Raw genomic sequence first — 21,580 nt, forward strand, 5'->3', positions numbered from 1 at the left:
AGAAACTGCCCCTGATAGTGACATCATTCTCAGTGATGTGCTCACCAGTGTCCACCACACACCTCTGTGGCCCCCGGAGTGCTTCTCAGTGCTGGACGTCAGGGTTCGACCTCCTCGTGACCTCTGTCCACTCCGTACACATGAGAGCACCTCACACCCCCCACACCCGCAACACCACCCTAGCAGAGGCCCGCTGCCTTCCGTTACCTCCGGACCCCCCACCCACCCACCCACTCCCTTACCCCAGCTTCACAGCAACTGTGTTGGCCCACCGCAGGGTTACATTTGTCTTCACCATTGAGTCTACCGTGTGGGCACTGCTGCTACCCACCCCCCTGGATACCACCAGAGTCTATTTAAACAATTTACTGCATCACAGGGAAGTGAAAAGCACGACTCAAACTGTGTCTAGTGTCTCTGGCCCCGGAGCGTCTTTCAGAAGTCTTGATTTTCTTTTTGTTTAAGGCTTCTGATATGATAACTAATTATGTGAAGTGCTTTGTTCCTCTGAGGACAGATGGACCTTGTAGAGGACTGGGAATGTAATATACGTCTGTTGGGCGCTTCATTCAGAGTGGCGCTCGGCAGCACGCTATTTTAACGTGCTTCTTCCGAGGGCCCCTCCGGCTCAGGACTGTCAAGGTGATTGATCTTACCTTGCTGCTAACTGCCATGTTTGAACAGATCAGACCATTCAGAAAGAATTCCACCCCATTCCACCTCTACTTTAAGTGTGTGTGTGTGTGTGTGTATGAATGTGTGTGTGTGTGTGTGTGTGTGTGTATGTGTGTGTGTGTCTTTCCTCTCCAGACAGTCTCAGGGGAAAGAACACAGTGCTTTGTGGACCACCAGAAATGTACAAATTGAAGCTTCACTGCAAATCTCCAAAAGCACTACAACCAGAAATCTCTTGTTTATGGAGCCATGGCAGCTGTCAGAGGGAATCCTGTCACTTGTCCCCTTGGTCTCCTTGTAGAGGCTCCTGAGCAGTGGGCAGGACCATTCAAAAACCAACGGACTTTAATGTCTTTCAATGCCACAACTGGAGCTCATCTGGCCTTTAAAAGTGTCTTACTACTACGGAAATAAGCTGCTAAACACAAACATGTCTATCTGGGTATATTGGAGGGCTTTTGGCAGCTCCTCACAGTAAAACACAGCACCTGAGCTCACATACTGGATAGCATGGTTTTGAACAGCAGTGTATGTCTTGTCCACATACTACCATGACTGAGGTTTTGATTGGGCCGGTATAATAAAGATTTTTTTCTTTTTCATAATTTCACTTGATAGATTTTACTCTGCTTTGATGTGTTGATCTAACATAGCTGAGCTTGAAGGTGGTTGCACAATGTGGCTCATCAATTGTGGTATGTGATTGCAATGTGAATGTGTCGGAAGTCATCACCAATCCACAATACTAAATATGGATTGTTTTGCACAGAGATTTTTTGTCTCATCGTTTCAACCCATTTAAATGCAGGAAAAGGATTCCCCATTTAAAGGCTTGCCCTTTTCAACTGTTTTGTTTAGTTTGTTATGGATGGTACAAGCAAGTGGCAAGACACCAGTGGATGATGTACAGTAGCCATTGTGTTCTTGTGTTCAGATGTTTTAAAGGAACTTCTGCTCTTCTCACTGGCTGTAGACTGGTGTTACTGAATTTGTTTTGAAAATAGGTTTGATTAAAGTCTTAAATGGCTCTAATGCTTCACTAAGATCATAAATGTGCAGTGTTTCCTCATTGTTCCAGATATCTGGTGAACAGACAATCAGTGGCGTGGAATTAATGGCTCTGGCTCAAATTACTTTCATGATGAATTTGAAAGCCGTCATGGCGTGTTTACCTTTACGGTCATGGCAATTAGATGTTGATGTATGCTGTGGTTAGATGAGTAACAACATTGTCTACTTCCAAGAGGTCAGACATATCAAATTTAATGAGCTTATTGGAACGGTTTTCTCAGTAATGATGTAATATAAGGTGTATGTGTAATATTCTTCCCATTATTGTGTGTGCTATGTAGCTTTGATAGCGTATGCATTATGGATGTTATGTGTCGGAGACCGCTGAGCTGGCGGAACATTAGCTGTTAACCAGCTCCTGCTCTCTCCCTGTGCTGTCAGTAGCTGTCGGACAGCTCTCCCCAAGACACAGACAGACAAACAGATGGCCAGGATAATGGCTCCGGCTGCCCGGTTACAAGGGCCGACTCGAAAAAAGACCACATCGATGTGAAATAAAGAATTCATGACCACAATTCACCAGGGATTCATCAGAGGTCCTAAGTGCTCAAGCGCACTGTAGATTATCGAAGTCATCACGGCTTGTCTCCCCTGCGGGCTTTTTTTAATACGTCATAAACAGCCAGCAATTTTACTGTGTATTTTTGCCATTCACAGTCAAGTTCTGCCCAGAGCTCAAGACACCTGGATATGGACTTTCATTTAAGGAAGAGAAAACATTAACACAACAACTATAGCCTTAACTTTGTAAATGACATCAGTCATATCACTCCAGTAGACTAGATCCTGAAACTGAGAGTCCGTGAAAGTGGAGCTGTCACTTTTCGCACATACGTGGGACTCCAGGCGGGGCTATGTCAAACATGGAGCCTGCCTTTTTGTGTACGGAAGTTCCTGTCACATTCCCCTGCTCTAGTGCAAACACACTGAGCAAGCAAAGAAAGCCAATACCCCAGCGCCATCACTCTCCCCATCCCCAGACTGTCAATAGCCACCTCCCTGCACTCTCCCACACCTCACTGTCAATAGCCACCTCCCCGCACTTTGCCACATCTCACTGTCAATAGCCACCTCCAGACTGCAGCCGGCACCCCCCCCTGCTCTCCCCAGCCCTATGCTGTCAGTTAGGAGACATGGAAGAGCTAGACACTCTCATGTTCTCTCTGATGAAGTGTCATCTCACATAGCAACTTAATTTGCATGGGTTTGCATATTTGTAGGGTAATGAATGTTGAGGTGAACCTTTTACTTTGTGAAGAGAACACTATTGCCCTGTATAATGAAATCTACATTTTACTAAAGAGACTGGCCAGACACGTTCAGCTATAAATGTTACAATGAAAACGGCGTTCTTCTGAACGTTGGACTGGCATCCACCCCTCCTGTGCCAATGGGCATGCCACCTGTGAGTAGGGTTAGAGATGATCTTCTAAAGCCTGACTGATCCAGGGCACTGGCAACCCCCTTTCTCCCTCTGTCAGTAGGGGGGATCCTTTTACAGAGAAGCCCAGATGGGTCACAGCTCCATGCCCCCCTCCTCTTCCATCACTCCACTGGAGCTCATCTGCTGCTCCATCTCTCCAGGTCTGAACCCTGCCAGCCCCCCCCCCCCGTTCTCTCTCTTCTCTTCCTCTGTCCCTTTGCCAACACACTCCACTGCTAATGTACTTATCCAACCCCAACATCCCCCTCTTTACTCTTTCTGCCCCCCTCTCTTTTTTCATCTTTGCCAATCTTCTGCACTGTCTGTTCCCTGCTGGGACAGCGTCAACTAGATACTCAGTCACCCACAGGACGTTGTACACACTCGCTGGAATACAGCCTAGTTTCCCCCATCATGACCCACTACCCAGGAGACGACGCTCTGTCTCTCTGCCTCTCTGCCTCACCATCACTCTCACAGAATGGCCATGGGAAAACAGAGCTGCGACCAAGTCCAGGATTTAGTCATTGTGTGTAGACGATTTATATTCTTAATCCAGTTACAGGACAGTGCCTGACCTCATATAAAAGGGTAGAACATTCTTATTCCAGATTTATTTGATATGGATGCATTACTTTGAAAAATAGTGACATACATTGTACCATAATCAATCTCTCTGAGAGAGGTTTAGTTGTCAGTGTTGTTTCCATAGGAGAAAACAATCCCTAAGAGCTCTGAAATGGTAACTTAAATCTAATTTAACTTCCTGATCTTCGTCCAATTTCATAATGGACAAAGGCTGTTGTTTGTGAATCCTGTGGTATAAATGGGCAATAAATCAAACTGTATGGTCAAGACACAGCAGGAATGGTTTTGCTGGCCTAAAGGTGCTGTGGTATCCTGGTTGTTCTCAGTAACAGTTTTCATAGATAGTCCTCATCTACAGTGATCTAAGGCCAGTCCAGTATGATTGGTCAGTCCCAGTCAAGATAAATGTTTAGCATTTAAAGGGCAGATGCTTGTGACTTCAGGCTCAGAGGCTTTTTTACAGTCTTGAAAGTGGAATGTGTCAAATGTACAAAGTCAAGCTGAAATGAGCAAGGGCATGTGAGTTGCACTGTGTGCACTCAGATACCCCCTTTACTGAGTACCACAGCGAGAAGAAGGGTCCAGAGAGGAGATGAAGAGATACTCTTGTGCCTTTGTGGATTCTGTAGCAGTTCTGAATCAAGTGCTCCTTGTCAGTGAATTAGCCTTCAATTCTGCTGGATGCTGAGTGTTTTTAGCATATGGAGACCAGTCATGTAGGATAAGCAACTATCAGCAGACGAGCACCACAGCGGCCGTGTAGCTCGCTCTGGTTCTCTGCAGCCATAAGGAATTCTCTTTCCTGTTTACAAATACAAGACTTGCAGCCAAGCGAGGTTAGCGATTGCAGCTTTGCAGCAGTGTCTTTTCTTGGAGACTGAAGGTCACCTCTTCCAGTTGCCGTTCTTTTGTTACATGTTGTGAGTTGAGTGTCCTCTGAGTAGCTTCAGTGATGGAAATATGAATCTCTCTCTCTCCTCTCCTCTGTCTGGCGCACATTCCACCTCTCTCCTCATATATCAGAATGTAGACCGATTCTATTAAAATGCCAATATTTTAATTTCGATTGTTGTACTCTTTCTGTGTGAGTCTGGCTTCGGACGAAAATGTCATTAATAATACAAGTTCGATGTCCCCCCAGCCAGTCCCCTCTCTCTCCTAGGCAGCCATTTGCCAGACTGAAGTGGATATTTTATTCATGAACTTCATCAATAAGCTCTTTTAGACCAGACAGTGCCACAGTGTTTGGGGGGGCCCGAGTGGCCCCGTCACCCTCTGAAAAGGCACATGCCACACGAGGCCAAACACACAGGGACCCCTGGCCCAATACACACACACACACACACACGCATTAGACCCATCTCATGTCTGGACAAATCATTTCCATGTCACAGACTCAATTAGCATGGAGAAGCCCTTCAGGGCTGTTTTGGTACACCATCACTTCCTCTCAGGTCCTTTTGTTTGAAGTGTCTGATGTAAACAACTTGACTGGATTCTCCTCTCGTCTTTGACTCGGGGCCAACTCTGTGATCGTTTGTGTATTAAAAGCGGTAAACTGCGAGCGCTTTTATTGGAGTCCAAGTGGATATATGGTGGACGTGGTCTGCCAAGAAATGAACCTAGAGGCGTTAGAAGCTCCCCCGCCGACTCACGCTCTGAATTTACAGCGCTGATCGTCCTGATAATGTCCTTGCGGGTGATGTATTCGACCTCCCAGAGGTTCAGATAGCCCGGGTCCTCCGGAGGCTTGCTCTTTTCCATCAGGCACTGCCTGGGACACTCTGCTGAGCAGTAAGCACTTCCAGCAGACAAGCCTGATAAATCCCAGACTAAGAGGGATGGCATGTTGACAGGACTGTGGCACGAGGCTGGAAACACCCTCACACACCCATGCCCAAATATAAGGTACATAAACACAACGTACAGATAGTTTGCCCACAGTCTGTACATTGACTCTGACTCACAAACACACAGGCTACATACACCAATGTCTAAAACACAGACATAGCGTAATGAGGAATGTTGGCATGGTAACAAAGCTGTGGCTTGACAGAAAGACACCACGGAGGGAGGGACACTGCATCCACCCAGGGTGTATATTTGTGTGTGTGTGTGTGTGTGTGTGTGTGTGTGTGTGTGTGTGTGTGTGTGTGTGTGTGTGTGTGTGTGTGTGCTTGTGCCTTTCTCTCTGTCCATGGGTGTTCTGTTTTGCTTTGTTGATGTATGTCTGATGTGAGTGTGTTTATGTTCACCTACAACATCTGCCCATGACATACTTGGTCATTTTATGATGAACTATGCCTGATGTCTGAATTGCACTAATAAAATGACAGGAGAGGAATACATTTGTAACATTTAACTGTCTAAAAATTAGTGGCAGTAGTGACAAAGGCTCATCAAAGATGTTGTCAGAGACAGCTGACCAAAGTTAATGAAAGAATAGCTATAAATGTAATCACATCGACCATGTATGGTAGGTGTGTACGGTAGGTTAAAGTCCTACAGCGATATAGTGTGTAGTGAACCAAATGTGTAGTGAACCAAACAGGAAATACTCTTTCTAGACGACAAACACTAGACACAGTAGACTAAAACTGGCCATCTGGGAAGCATATGAGTATTCTTAGATTAATACTTAGAATGCACACTGAAGGCTATCATAACACAAGTGGCTTACTGACTCACTACAAGTCTTGTACCTGCCAACTGGAATTTCTTGAATCAAATGAAAGTACATGTACAAGAAAGTGTACATGAAAGTGTATTTGTAATCTTTGGGGTTACTGTATACTAGCATTGCTATACCCTAGACCCTATCACCTAAAAATACTTTTTTTAATTGGACATAAAATTTAATAAAATGTATAAAGCCAAATCTACCAGCACTAAAACAGAAAGGCAGGATCCTGCAAAAAGTAAACAGAAGTAAACAGAATTTGGTACACAAATAAAGCGGGTTTGGTAAGGCCCTACATGTATTATGCTGAGCTAGCTGCTGTCCAGCTAAGAAAAGAAGTGCCCTTCCATTTTAACATTCCATATGTTATCTTAATGCAGAGGAAGTAGATTGGGGCCCAAATAGAACGTTCAAGCATTGTTTTTGTTTTTATTGTTGAAAGGGTCTATTCCTCTTTTCTTTTCTGCTCTTCACTTCTCTGCTTATCCTCTTCTGTTCTGTGTCCACCATGAGTCCACAAGCAGATGGCCCTTTGCATCTCCGAGTGTTTTCATTTGATTTGGTCGGTGAAAAGCCCACCTTAGTACTGAGAGAGGCTGACTAATCCCTGAGGACAGCCTAATGAAAGCCAGAGAAGTCTGCAGACTGAGTAGTGTGTGTGTGTGTGTGTGTGTAGGGGCTGGTGCAGGATGTTATGGAGGGGGGTTAGAGGGGTGTGGTGCCAGTGGAACAGTCAGCAGCCTGCTGGGGTTTCTCCATACTTCACCGCAGCACACCAGAGCACAGCACACACACACACCAGCGCAGCCCAGCCCAGCCCAGCGCAGCACTTGTTGAGCAGGCTGCTAACACCCCCCCCTGCACCACATCTGGAACTCATCTGGAAGCCCGCTGTTGCTGGAGCGGTCGGGGGAGAGCCCTGGTGACAGCGTGGCAGAAGCAACGAGCTGACGACAGCATCTCCTACAACCTCATTGGCTTCGCACACTCACCCACCCGGGTCACTCACTGTGGGACTCACTCACTGGCGTGTGTGTTGGCATCACAACACAGAGCCCAAAGTCATCTCGTTGTTTATAGCGATGTCAAATGAGCCATGGAAAAGCAGCCTGCTTGAGATCTCTTTGAGCATCATTTGACCATGTTGGCAAGCGAAAGGCTCTGGTACAAACCTGTCTGTCATGTAGAGGTTTTTGTTGTTGATGTTTGATGTATAGATGTTTTTGAACAATCCTTAGAACAGCACTGACATCCCACTTTCATCTTCATTCCAATCCCTTATGTCTGGGGCAGAGGCCTCTGCGAGCTGTGGCTCTCATATTGGTTACACATGTGCTTAATCACTGAGCATGAGACGTCTCGACTCAAGTGTTGCCATCCTGCTGTCAGAAAATGGTGTCCTTTCCAGGGTGATAGATTTATTAAGGGAAGCGCTGTAAAGCGCTGTCTCATCTGACACCAAATGTTTGTTTTTGATGGTCTGCGTGGAGCAAAGAAAACAGGGCCAGTCTGTAGCTGCCAGGCCTGGCCCCAGGTGGACGGACAGGGATTCATGTACTGTACTCTGGCGAAATGAGTGGAGTACAAACACACACACACACACACACACACACACACACACACGTCACACACACACACACACAAGTAAATAACATTCACTTATGCTGAGTCTGTTAGCAGCAAATCCACACTGACAGCTGTGACATGATAGCGATATGTGGGAAGATGGTGGACACAGCAAGTCAGGAGCCTGTTGACATGGCAGCTGAGCCAGACAATGTTCTCCCTCTGAGCCTGCTGAAGGTTGAATCACAGAGCCAAATCAGGACGGAGAAATCACTCAGGTCCAGACTTCACACAAGCCAGCCTGGCTGTCAGACAATCGGCTGAATAAATGTCACTCATCTCCACTGCACCTCCCATGTGACCTCAATGTCAAAGGATTTATTCATTAATTTTTGCTAGTTATTTACTTTGGTGCAATAACACCTCTGGTGTCCAGGCTCAGAGCGTGTGGGGGTCCACAGACAGGCAGGAACACATCGATGGTTGTGGCTCCTGGCCACAGTCTCACGACTGCTGTTTTTATCTGAGCTGGAAGGCGCTGCTGTGGACTCTCTCCTCTCTCTAATGTCTCCAACAGTCCGCTGGGCTCTAGCTCTAGCTCTACCTTCCTCCCTCCCTCTGTATCTCTCTTTCTCTCTCTTTCCCTCTCTCACTCTCTCTCTCTCTGTTATTCTCATACACATTACACCATTTAAAAACACCAGCGCTCTAGCTTGTACTGTTGACCTGACCTACAGGATTGGAAAGACTATCAAGCTCCAAGACGCTGCAGTCTTTCCTCCTGCTGCATGAGGCTTAAATGTCCACAGCTTACGGTTTGACCTTGAGTATCAAACAGGGTGTCTGACTGTATGTAAATTGTGGCCTATAGCCTTAGCTAATAAAGGGATCAGAGGTTAGTGAAAGGGCTGTGAGTCCTTGGTGTGTGTGTGTGTGTGTGTGTGTGTGTGTGTTTGTGTTTGTCTCTCTGTGTTTGTGTGTGGGCATGTGCATTTGCGTGTGTGTGTTTGTGTGATGTTTTGGCTATTCACTGTCTGGCTTCGGATTCTCTGAGTTTCAGTCGCCACGCCACCGCCTGCATTATTTCATGCCTTATAAACCATTTGCCTATGAAAGGATATTCAAATCATGAGGTGCCACAGAGTGTGTGTGTGTGTGTTGAGTATGTTTGTGTGGTGAGTGTGTGTGCATGAGAGAGCTAAGGCAGCAGAGATCCCCTTCCTGTTGTGAGCAGGTGTTTGTTCAGCAGTAGAGATAGTGCACTGGGAGAACTGTTTCTATTCTGACTGTGGAGTGTGGAACAGCAGGGGCTCTGCACTTGCTCTGATTAAAGAAAAGGTGGAATGAGGTGGAATGCAGAGAAGAGGGGGAATGAGGGCAAATGGGTCTGAGAGAGTGAGAGTGAGAGAGGGTAAAAGAGAGAGAGAGATTGGATCCTTATGATATCCTAATGTTTGGTCAGTGCGCGTGGAGGTCCTCTTGTGACTTGGTGACTTTGTTGTGTCTGCAGGCAAGCCCAGCATCCTGCTCATGGAAGAGCTGGACGTGTCGCGGGGCACCAGCCCCCGCCACGGCCGCGGCCAGCCCACCACGCTCCGCTGTGGCTGGCTGAGGAAGCAGGGCGGCTTCGTGAAGACCTGGCACACGCGCTGGTTCGTGCTCCGCGGGGACCAGCTCTACTACTATAAAGACGAGGAGGAGACAAAAGCCCTGGTAAGTCGAAACCTTCCCCCGCACCGCACCGCACCACGCCGCACCGTCGCGCCTCCCTCCGTCCTGCCCCTGCCCTCCCCACCCGTGTCCATCCTCCCCCAGGCTTTATGGGAGCTTGACCCCTCGGGCCATGAGCCGCTGCGGCGCTTTAGAAGGTGGTGTCAGGTTCAGAGCCGCGTGGGCGAGGGCAGCGTGATCACTTTGATAAATATCACCTCACAGAGAGGCCTCAGGGGGGGGATTATCCACCCACCCTGCAAGATCTCCTCACACGGGCTCTCACACACACGCTGTGACCAGGGAGGTCGGTCAGTTAGACCTGTTGAGTCTGAGTCACACGTTAAGATTAGATGCTTGTTAGCACTCTGGACAACCTGAAAGCACCACCAGCAACTGCTATGTTGTAGCAAAATGACGAGTTTCTTCTATATTCTATATTTATATGCGTAGTATTCTGTTAAAGTGAATTCCCAGCCCTCGGTTTACTCTTAAAACTGAAGCACTAAACAACTTGTGCTATAGGAATCTCTGTTGGAGTATTCATATGCTTTTATAGCCATGCGAGTGTTTGATGTTTTAAGTGGACCAGCATGACTCATGACATAAAGGGCAGTGTTGACCTGTGGCCAGTAGAGGGGAGGGGCCACGTCCGCCATGTCATATGGAAATGCATCACTCTTTCCGATTCTTGCAGCAGAAGGTGTTTTGCATGGCATGATAGTGCCACTGTATTATAGTCATGGCCTGTGCAGAGCACCGGAAACACTGATCAGATAAGCAGATAAGCACAAATGCACTGAAGGGGCAAAACTTTAATCTCTATCAGGTCATTTCTAGAGAGTAGCCATGTGTGAGTACATTCACTTGTCACAACTGGCTCTCTGTCAAGGAATCGAATGATTTCTCTATTATCTCACAGCTGGGGTTGAAGGGAATAGCTGAGCTTCCTGGGGAAGTCAGGCGTGTGCATGTGTGCAGCTTGCAGAGTGCATGCAGTGGATTGATGTGATGTTGATGTTGATGTCTTCATTTGGGCTCAGTGAGACAACATTTAGTAATCCCAAATCCCTTGATAGAGGATGCAGTGTTGGTCACCCAGACAGATCCACCATTTTGGCTCAAAAACATACATGGACGGGTTCAAACGGGTGGCACTTACATAAGACAGATGTAGCATTATGCAGAACAGAACCAGAGTTACAGTAGTCCAGACACCATTGTGCATTAATGCCGTCCAAGACAGAAACCGTTCTGTGCTGGGTGGTCTCCCACAAAGCGATGCGAAATTAAAATCTGTGTTATGTGAACCGTCTCCGAGGTAATCTCGGGCTCCTGCCCCCTTGCTTCTAAGAGTTGGCACGGTGGCACGAGAACACATTTGTTTCCGCGCCAGCGTCTGAGTGGTGCTGCAGGAGTAAACGAGAGGTCTAGTAAACACCAGGAGAGCTGAGGACACAGACGCTGTTTTTAGAATCCCTGACTCACAACCAGTATGGGGAAGATACAGGAAGATTGAAACAAATAAAGAAAAAAGTGTAAACTTTATACATTTTATTTATTCACATTTGTTTACATAATAACTGGTAAGTACATCAGAGTAGGGAGAAGGACACAGCTGGACATAGCATGGTACATAACCTCAGTCTGCAGACTCAACTCTCCCTAGTGTCATCAGGCCAGAGAATATATGTTGGAAAACAGTACAATAGTGTGAGTGTAAGATTGTTTTGACTGTCTCTCCCCGCACCGTAACCAAGGCCTGGTGGAAAGATCTGCTTTGGGTTTAACACTCCCTTAATGGAGAACAGACAATGAGTCACACACACACACACACACACACACACACACACACATTCAAAGAAACAAAAAGATGCACACACACTTTCTCAAGTTCCATAAGCAGGCAGCTGACCCATCGTGAGCGGGCAGTGTGTTTGAGTGGGGCTCGGTCTGGCCAAAAGCAGGAAGTGGGAAAGGTTTGTTTGGAAGCTCTGCCTCAGCAGTTTCTGCCTAAATGTGTGTTGATGTTCTGGGTGGAAATCCCTGCTGCTTGGCCATCATTAGTAAGTCCCAATGTGGAGTGCAGGCAGTCTTAGCTCTTTCATTTGCAGAGGTGCTCTACCTCGATATTACATGGCCCGGTGAGCCCGGGATATTTTAATCAGCTCACTTTTGAAGTAATTAGGAGGAGAGAGGGAGAGAGAGAGAGAGAGAGCAAGAGCAGGATTTGGGTTTCGGAGTTCACTTTTAAAGTTCACTCACATCTCTGTCAGGGAATGTGTGAAGGTATTTGTGTGTGTATGTGTGATTTTGTGTGCGTTTCTATGTTTGCCTATGCGCTGTACCTATTTATATTTGTTTCTTTGTCTGTCTGTGTGTGTGTGTTTGTATGTGTGTGTCTGTCTGTATGTCTGTCTCTCTGTCTGTGTGTACAAGTGGTTTGATTTTATCTGTGCATAAGGGTAATTTTAAACAGAGACCAATACAAAAAGAGAAGTTTGAAAGAGATATGTTCAAGCGTGTGATGGCAGCGAATAGTGATTTTTTGGTCTGTGTGTGGTCAATCCTTTGCACTTTAATGTTTCACTTCCAGAAACCACAGATGTGTGTGTTTGGTATTTCGTTCACGGGATGTTTTTTTGCATCATGTCCTCTCATTTGATCAGATCAAGATTCAATATCAGACAAGAAAAAGATTTTTCACTTTTCCTTTTAAAGCTAGGGCTTCAAAGTCGGCTTGAGAACCTGAAGCCCTGATCTGAGGCAGCGATGCTTGTTTTTGATCTCCCATAACTTCAGCGATGTACCGAATGCCAATGAGAGGCGTTTATCAAATGCCTTTTAGCCCAGCCACACTGCAAAAAACTGCTTATCTAATAAAATCTAACCAAGATTATTAGTCTTATATCAAGAAAAAAATAACTAGTTTGTTTTGTTTTCAGTATAAAGAGACTTACCGCGCTTTCTCGTGAAATCATTTGACTTAGTTTGACTTATTTTAAGACATCTCATCCTGAAAACAAGCAAGTTTTTCTGCCAGTGCCTTAAGCAAATTTGTCCTAAAAGCAAGCAAATTTGTCTGCCAGTGCGTTAAGTAAATTTGTCTTGATAAGACTCCTTAAAATAAGTCAAAGTCTTCTTAAATTAAGTCAAAATGATCTTACGGGAGAGCACTAGGTAAGTCTTTTCATACTAAAAACAATACCAAATAGATTTTTTGATCTTATTACAAGATTAATAACACTTGGTTAGATTTCATTTTTTGCAGTGCAAATCTACAAACGCATGCATCAGGAACTGATTTTATGAGACCGGTGTTTTTCAGTGCCATGTTGCCTTCCTGTCTTTTTTCTTCTCGAGTGTGGGGGCGGGGAGGTTTTGATTAAGGGTGGAGAGACAGTGCACCCAACAATCTGTCTGTCTTCCCTCTAGATGTTCTAAATATACAGCAAACGTTGGATAAAAGTGGGCTTAACAGTGCCTTAGTAATGTAAGCTGTTGTGCTGAAACTATTAATGAAAAACAACAAAGAAGAATGAATCTGATAGTGGAACTTTTCTATCAGCTTGTTGGCATTTTTCCATTGATTAATATGCTCTAAATCTGTCTGTATTGTTTGCACTGTTGGTGAATGGAGTTCCCATTTCCTTACTCCACGCTAGTTGTACTACCCAAAACATGCTGGCTCTGTCCGAGGACGGAGGTTTCCTCTGCCCACGGCCTCTCTGCAGCACCGCTGACTGGGCCAGGACCACCTCTATTCTGGCCACGGTCCACGCCCAGGCCCACACAAAAGGTCAGCCAGCCAAAGCCTGGAGGTGGGCGGTGGGCCGGGAGGACCTCCTCAGACCCACAATGCAGCTGTTGTTCTCCCCGCCTCTGAATGAAAGTCCTTATGTTCTCATCTAAAACATCCTATGTTTGGCTCCAGCCAGGACAATGGCGTCCATACGGTACAATACGAGAGCCTCTCTGGGACAAGGGGGAAGTGGAGGCTCGCTGTCTGTGCCCTACATGAAATACAACACCACACATCAAGAGTGGTATGGCTGACGGCATGTCATCTGGACATTTCACCCCCCGAGTAAAAATGTTTTTCAATTTGGCTTTCAATGGCCTCCCTTGTGCAGGGGAATGTGGGACTGATGTGATCTATGTGTAAAAACGCAGGGGGGCGGTGGGCTCAGGTGCATGGTTCAGTTTGGACCATTTTCTGAAGAAATTGTGTCTGGATGCTTCTGGATGTTAAAAAAAAGACCTGTGGTGCCCCATGGACTATCTGTATATTTTTGGACACTGTTTTGAACATGCATCAGCAAGTTCTAACCTACATGTAGCCACCACATTATTCTAAATTTGTCGGAGGAAGGAAGTTCTTGCTTTCCCAACCTAAAAACAACTGACAACAGCATTAGTTTTCTCTTTTTTCTAACCATAACTTTTCGCTCTGATGCTGTAGGGAAGGAAGACTCGAAGAAAACTGGGCCATGAATGTAGCACAAACTCTTAATTGCTTTGACCCACAGAGAAGCGGGTGAACAGGGCTAGTAAGAAGCAAGCTACCAAACTGCCCTCCAATATGACAAAACTCTCAGCATCTGTATCTGTCAGTGTTCCTCCAAGAGTTGAGGGGAAGACTAATTACTGCCTAACTAAATTTAGAGACTACTGCTGAAGGTGAGAAGAGCTGTGTCTGAAGTGGATATTAAAGGCCAGAACCAATTTGGGTGAAATTTCTTTTTTGCCTCATTAGCCCATGTGCTGTCACTAACGCTAATACACAACCATGTGACTTGATGTGACCTCGATGGCGTGTGCACTGCACACAGACGCAAATGCACCCTTGTGTGAGCGTGCGCACATGATACATGTATAATAGCCACAGAAAACCCAAACCGTTTATTTTACTTCAAGACGATGAACTAGCCTTGGCGTTTTCAATCCCTCTGACCTCAGGTCAGAGAATGTTGGCCAGACAGGCTAGCCTAGCTGGCTGTAAACATGACCGTGGACCCTCATGGTGGTTTGATGCGTATGTCTGGCCAGTAGGCTGGACGCCTTCTCTGTGTGTGCCATGTGGAATGTGCAGAATTGCCACAGCATGGGTCAGAGGTCACAGAGAGCTACAGACGAGGCTACGTCTGAGTGCTAGGCACGAGCGCTCATCCCTTGGCACAACACACACGCACATGCACACAACTGCGTCATTCAGCAGCACAAAGAAGATTCTGTGCCTGGCAAGTGCTGAAGATTGCATAATTATTCTAATCCCAACCATTTATCATCTGATTGTGTAATAATGATGCATAGTCTACTGAGCCCATAGATCCACTTTTATAGAGGCTGCATTGTTTTGCCAGTGGCTTGAGAGTGGTATAGTTCATACTGGGTAAAAATCTAATTTCATCATTTAAATCAAAATGACTTTTATTACAGAGAGAGAAACAATGGCTGGCACAGTGTAAAATACTGGTGTAATTACAGGTTTCATGTTGCTGCTTTTCAATAAATAAACATTTTACGGCACAGAAAAAAAAGTTCACTTATCAGTGTCTACAAAAAGTCAAGACCTTTCCAGAGCTGTAGTTGACTGTTGAAAGGCCTGTGCCCTTGGCGTTTTAGATGCCTATTAAAATGACAATCTGAGGTTTAATTATTCATCTTGCAGCGTTGCTCTGCTCTGTGTAGATGAGAGGAATTAGAGAGCAGAATCATTAGCATGACCTCCACACTCCGCCTCTACCCTGTCAGGAGACACCCACGTCTCATCCACATACCTCACATCTCTGCACACACACACACACACACACACACACACACACACACACACACACACACACACACACACACACACACAGACAGACAGATTTGTTCCATGCAAAACAGTACTTGTCCTCACAGGTTTTAGCCCGGGGCTCAAATGACAGCTTTTTTCATCACTCAGTGTTTATTGCTGCCCTCAAAGTCACTGGAGTGTTCACACCATGACACTCAGTACAATAAATAAATACGCAGGCAAATGGATAAGTGCAGGGTTTGTTTTGAACACAGAGGTTATCTTGTTGAAAAGGCTTGAACAGTCTTGAACCATGGCAGAATGAGTAGCCCACCATCCATATAGCACTTTTGACAGCAACTGACAGGCTACAGCACTCCAGCAGGGAGTTTGTGGGATGTTTTGACTCCATTAGAGGAATGTGGGCCGGTAGCTGTGGGCCTGTGACCTTGTCTGTCTCAGTGCCCGTTCCTAGTCCACTCACATGTCAAGCTGGAGGCCGGTCACTGGTGTTGAAGGCAGCGCTATGATGAGGCAGTATTTTTTCTGTGGAATAGTAAGTCTGTCTTGAAGGACAGCCAAGAACATCTACTGAATATGAAGAAGTTCAGTAATTGAGGTTTTAACTGAGAACTTGTCAGTGTGATGAAGCGCCTTATTCAGTTTCCAACAATATGTCTCCCCCCTCATCAGGAAAGTGGAATATTCTATTATATCTCGAAACAGTAGTTCTCCTGATATCTTTTCTTCTTCAATTATTTTCTCTGACCAGCTGTTCTCACTGCATTTCTCAGCTGGGGAATCCAGGATAGTTTTGCTCATAACCCTGGCAGACGCCAAGGACTCAACACTCACTAGTGATCAAAAGGTGAACTCATCGCCCATTACAGTCAAATATTCCCAGAGAGGCGGCGTTCCCCTTACTCTCGCTCCCGCATCTGCAGGCTGTGGCGATGTCCATCTGCCTGGCTCCGTGTGGGTGTTGTAATTCCTCGGTGACAGATGAACCAAAGCGTGCCTGATTTACCGTGCGCCATTTACAGGCCAGCCAATTTCCATCCATTCATTCATTAAGCCCAGGCGTATTATATCTCAGGAGGAGAGTGGCAGGGCCAGGGGTGAGGAGCCCACTCAAGGGCAGACCAAGGTGAGAGGGGCTCTGAGTCACATTGGCTACGGACTTAAGGATGGAGTTCACAGCCAAAGTAATTGTTTATTATCAATAATAAATCAATAATAGCACTTGCATTCATTGTTTATTTGCAACAATGAATGCAAGTGCATCATCCAGAAATCTGGTTCTGCAAAGTCTGTCAGACATTTTACCAATTATTTCCCCATTAAATTTGTCTCCATATTTGACCAATTTTGGATGCGTATTGAATGTAAATCACATTGGTACCATCTCATTGTACCGTAATTAAGACCTGGGCATATGAATCATTGGCTTTGTGCTGCTGTCAGCGGTACAAAGAAGGCTTCAGTAAGTGTTGTTTCTGTGATGGAGACTTCAGCTGTAGCTTCACTATGAAGAGCTTCTTTCCATCCCTGAGGATTTTCCCCCGGTAGTGACCTGCCATGTACCAATCTCTCCGTTTTAATTAAAAACGTCTCTAGCTAGGGATCATGGGATATGCTCCCTCCAGTATGTATGGTAATAGCTTACACATTGCCGTTCTGGACTCAACCAACCCTGCCCTCCTCTCCAGCACAGTTCCACTTCATAGCCTCTCACTTTAGGAGAGAGAGAGAGAGAGAGAGAGAGAGAGAGAGAGAGAGAGAATGCATTTCCAATTTCTCTTAGTTGTTCTATGTTAATATGTTATAGAGCTCTGTGAATCCATTTACTGTTTACAGATCTGGGTCTCTTTGGTTGTGCACTCCTCAATACTCCTCAAAAACTTTCATAGTGCGTATTTTAAACTCGGGCTTCTAGCAAGGGTCTTGACAAATGGGACCTCTTTCCATGGCATCCCCATGTGTTCTCTCTTTCCCGCTAATTACTTTTGGAGATGTCAGGCCTGCTGTTATATGCGGTGACAAGACAAACTGCCCTGTGAGCTGTGTTGGAACATGGGAGCTGTGTGTTAGCTAGCTGTGTAGTGCTTTCGCTTTCTGACCCCAGAAAGAGGGGGAATGGGAGAGAAGAATGAACCTATGAGACACACCTCACATACTGTAGGAGAATGGGAGAATGGCCTTAGAACTGGAAAGAGGGAGTCAAGAAAGGAGAGATTTCTACAGTCGTGTTAATGAGTGACACCGTGTTGTGCTCCTTGCCTGTAGAGAAACTCTGAAGAATAATTATTAACTGTGTAACAAAATGGTGTGTATCTACAGCAATTACCACCAAGATGCCCTTATCTGGCTCTCATTTGGAAAGGCAATCATACAACATGTAATTAACAAGCAGTTAATTGAATTTGTGTTTATTGCTGCCTTGAGGAGACCTCATCTACCTCCTGTTGGATATGCCTAATGATCTCATAATGACAGTTGTGCTGAGGAGATCAGGTTTGGATCTTTCAGTGTTTTTGTATTGTGAGCTTTCAGTAACAGTAGGTGAGTCAGTGGCAAAATCTTCCTCCCATTATGAGACTTCTTCCTTCCTCCCAGCACTGTGTGTTTTCAGTAAAAGGACAAAGTGGACTTTTAAAGAGTGTTGCAGAGTTGGCTCTATCGCTCCACACTTGCCAGAGGCTTGTATTAAGATTCAGGGGAAAAAGTGACCGAGTCTCAGAGTGATCGAGAGCAGCTGTAGCTTCGTTGCTATTGAATATGCTTGCTACTGCCAAGATATGAAGGCAGCAAGTACAGATCTCCCAGCCTAAGCCTCTGGCCTCCATAGATCTCCCTGCATTTGGAAGATGCTCCGAGCTGTGTTAGCTGGGATGATAAGGGAATTACATATTCATCCCGGTGGGCGCCATTGGGAGTCTCCTCAGGGACAACCTCAAGTCTTTTGTGTTTCTGTCAAGTCACCTGATCTTTGATCTCCCTCTCTTGTCCTTTGTACTGTATATGCAGAGCTTTCAAGTTGCCGGCTGCTGACTAAAAAGCTCCCTCAGTACGCGCATGAAAGGGCTATGGAACAAGGGCATGAGTAAAATCCTCCAATGGTGCCTGATGAATATGATGCTGCACTGCTCTCATGAAACTCTTGTGAGAACACTGGGGCTGCCTGTAGCATTTTGGCATTTCTGGATGTGGAGTCTCAGTTTGTGCTGGATAAAACTGTCATTTTGTTTTCTTTCCTCCCAGCAAATCTTATTAAACTCTAGGTCCATACCGGGCTGTGAATCTAAAATGATGCCTGTGCCCCCTGGTTACTCATATATTATTGGCGCTTGGTCATTGGTATGCTGCGTTAGCCAGTGCTTGTTTTAAGCAGATGCAGCAAGTTTCTTGATGCTCCAACAAAGTTTGAAATATGGCTGGAAATTCTTAAGCAGCCCTGGACTCATGGAGCTGTTATTCCACAATGTGTGTGTGTGTGCGTGTGTGTGTGTGCATGTGCATGTGCGTGTGTGTGTGTGTGTGTGTGTGTGTGTGTGTGTGTGTGTGAGAAAGAGAGAGAGAGAGAGAGAGAGTCTGCTGCTCTCTCTCTCTCTATGTGCTATGTACTTGATACTGTATTTGATGTCTGTTAGCTCATCCATGGCCCTGAACAGGACTCATCCTCAATGCAGATTGAGCGAATCCATTGCCTTGCCTACAGGCTGGCAATCTCTTTTTTTATCACCCAAATAATGTTAGAGGGTGCCTTTGACTGCTCTCTCATTGTGAAAACCAGCATGGCTAGCCAGACAAAAAGCACAACAAAATCCAGTGAGGTCCTTCACCCAGGGACCCATCAAGATGGCTGACATGGAAGACTTCTGCAACCCATTGAGGAGGAGTCCTGTTCAGGGCCATGGATGAGCTAACAGACATCAAAATTAATACTAAGTACAGAGCACATAGTGGAAGACAGCAGAGATGAAAGATTAGTCACCTGCCAGTCAGGGCCACGGCTACGTGATCGCTCTTTTTGGGAGGAAAGAAGACTCAATCGGCCAGGTTGAAAACTAGGTCATTGTTTAAAACAGACAACCTCGTCTGGTAGCTCAGCAGCAGCGGGAGGACTGGACTGTGGGCCTAGGCAAGGAAATGAGAAAACCTGGCTGAATCTAGCTAATGGAAACTTGAGGTTAATGACATTTTTTGAGCCTTCACAATGGCTGTGGCCCAGCACAGAGTCCTTGCTTCAGGTGCCTCTCTCGTGCTGCCAGTGCCAAAACTGATTCCACTCCCAAAAGCTCTCTCAGTGTGCAGCTTTTACAAGATTAGGCTACTCTGTGTTATTGGGTTGTGTTTGCTGCATGACTGGGCCAACTGGGTGTTTCAGTACAAATGAGGACATGTTTGGCTCTCAGCTTGGTTTTAACAACTGGAATAGATGGCATCTACCCATTTCCAAATGATTTATTTTTTGAACATTGGAATTGTTATTTTATATTAAACTGCAATCAGGTAATAGATTTCCAGTGGACAAACACAATGTAACACCAGCACTACTTTAATAAGAAATCCTAAGAGACACATCACAACAACACTGCACCAGACAGACAGGAGTAGTGAGAACAGTGCTTTGATGTTGCAACTGAAGCATAACTACATGGAAGGACTGCTAGAGGACTGTTAGAAGTGAGATGCAACGGACATTGCATGCCCATGGTTCCTCTAACACTGACCAGTATTACTATGGCTGCAGCACAGTATAAGTAAGATAAAAGTAACCTATCCCATGATAAGCTGGGTGGGGGGAGAAGGACATTATCACATGAGGGCAGATCTCCCATTGATTTACACATACTGTAGCTTCAGCAGCCATGCAAGACAAGTCCACAAGCTGGCAAAGGCCGCTAATGACCAGAGATGAAGGTGCTAGGTCTGTACCAGTCAAGGTGAAGTGCCCTTTTTATGGCTCCATGGCTGTCCACTAATTGTGTCCTCTGAAGCAATTTAGGCCCTGCCATTTAGAATGTATTAGCTCATTTTAGCACATCAGTCTTCTCTGTAGCTTCCTCCACACTGGGCAGCTTTGCCTATTTCAACTCATGCATATACACATTCGGATCTATGGGGGATTCCCTGAAGTCAAACAACTCAGCCTTTTCCAGCAGCTCAAGTTTTTTTGCTTCAAATGTATTTGGTATTTGGTAAGACCAGTTTACATTACAGGGAAATGCCAGTGACATAATTATGCTTACTTTTTTCTCAAGCTCATCAGCTACCCTGTCATCTTGAAAGGAAATTCTCTGGTAACCTCTGCCTCAAGAAATCCCCACACCCTCACAGTAAACAAACACCCACCAGCCTCGCAGCGATCCCGTCCCTGGTTCCTGTGTCTGCTGTGGTCGCAGAGCTTCCTTCAGGCACTTCACATTTCCTTCAGCTGCTTCTTTGCCTCTGCTTTTTTACTGAAGGGATTCGCTCCTGGCTCTCCCAGGGTGTAACAAGCGAGGTAAAGCAGCCAGAACTGCAGGTGGCGGCAAGGTGCGACTCCCCTGCTGGGAGATGAACGGCTGCACCCCAGCATTAGCCACAGCAGGGACAGGGTGATGGATGATCTTGTTAGCCTCAGTCTAGTGGTGGGAATTCTCTTGGTTGACTTGCAGCCCTGAAAAATCCTGAATGTGGTTAAGAAAAACCATACCAGCTTGTTTGTTGGTTAAGGGAAGAGGGTGAAAATAAGCCTGTTTATATTTATCCAAAGACTCAGTGGCGTTCATGTTGGACCAGTGACTCTGTGATTTACAGTCTACACAATAAGCCCTGGGCAGCTTCTATCTACGGTAAATCTGCTGTAAAAAGTCCAGAACTTTAACAGTGGTGCTTACTGAGTTAACCAAAGCCAGAGAAAGCATCCACACGCAAGATCATCAGTGATCTTCAGCATGTAGTCTTTATAGTGTGTTTAGTATGTTATGCGTAGTGCTGTATTGTTGTTGTGCATCACAGCCTCTGTATTCTGTAACCTGGAGGCCAAAGAGAGAAGCGGAGGACTCTGTTAATGTATGGCAAGCTTGTTAGTGTTTTCAACCTT

General features: G+C 45.8%; 1 protein-coding gene across 1 annotated transcript in view; it reads left to right on the top strand.

Annotated features, from left to right (window-relative positions):
• Positions 1–21,580, top strand: part of arhgap24 (Rho GTPase activating protein 24) — a 91,860-nt gene that overhangs the window by 10,806 nt on the left and 59,474 nt on the right. Inside the window, 1 exon segment of the mRNA XM_048258538.1 lies at positions 9,514–9,716. Coding sequence (XP_048114495.1) covers positions 9,514–9,716 — 203 coding nt within the window.

This window comes from Alosa alosa, chromosome 12 (assembly GCF_017589495.1).
Source record: "Alosa alosa isolate M-15738 ecotype Scorff River chromosome 12, AALO_Geno_1.1, whole genome shotgun sequence".
NCBI classification, from domain to species: domain Eukaryota; kingdom Metazoa; phylum Chordata; class Actinopteri; order Clupeiformes; family Clupeidae; genus Alosa; species Alosa alosa.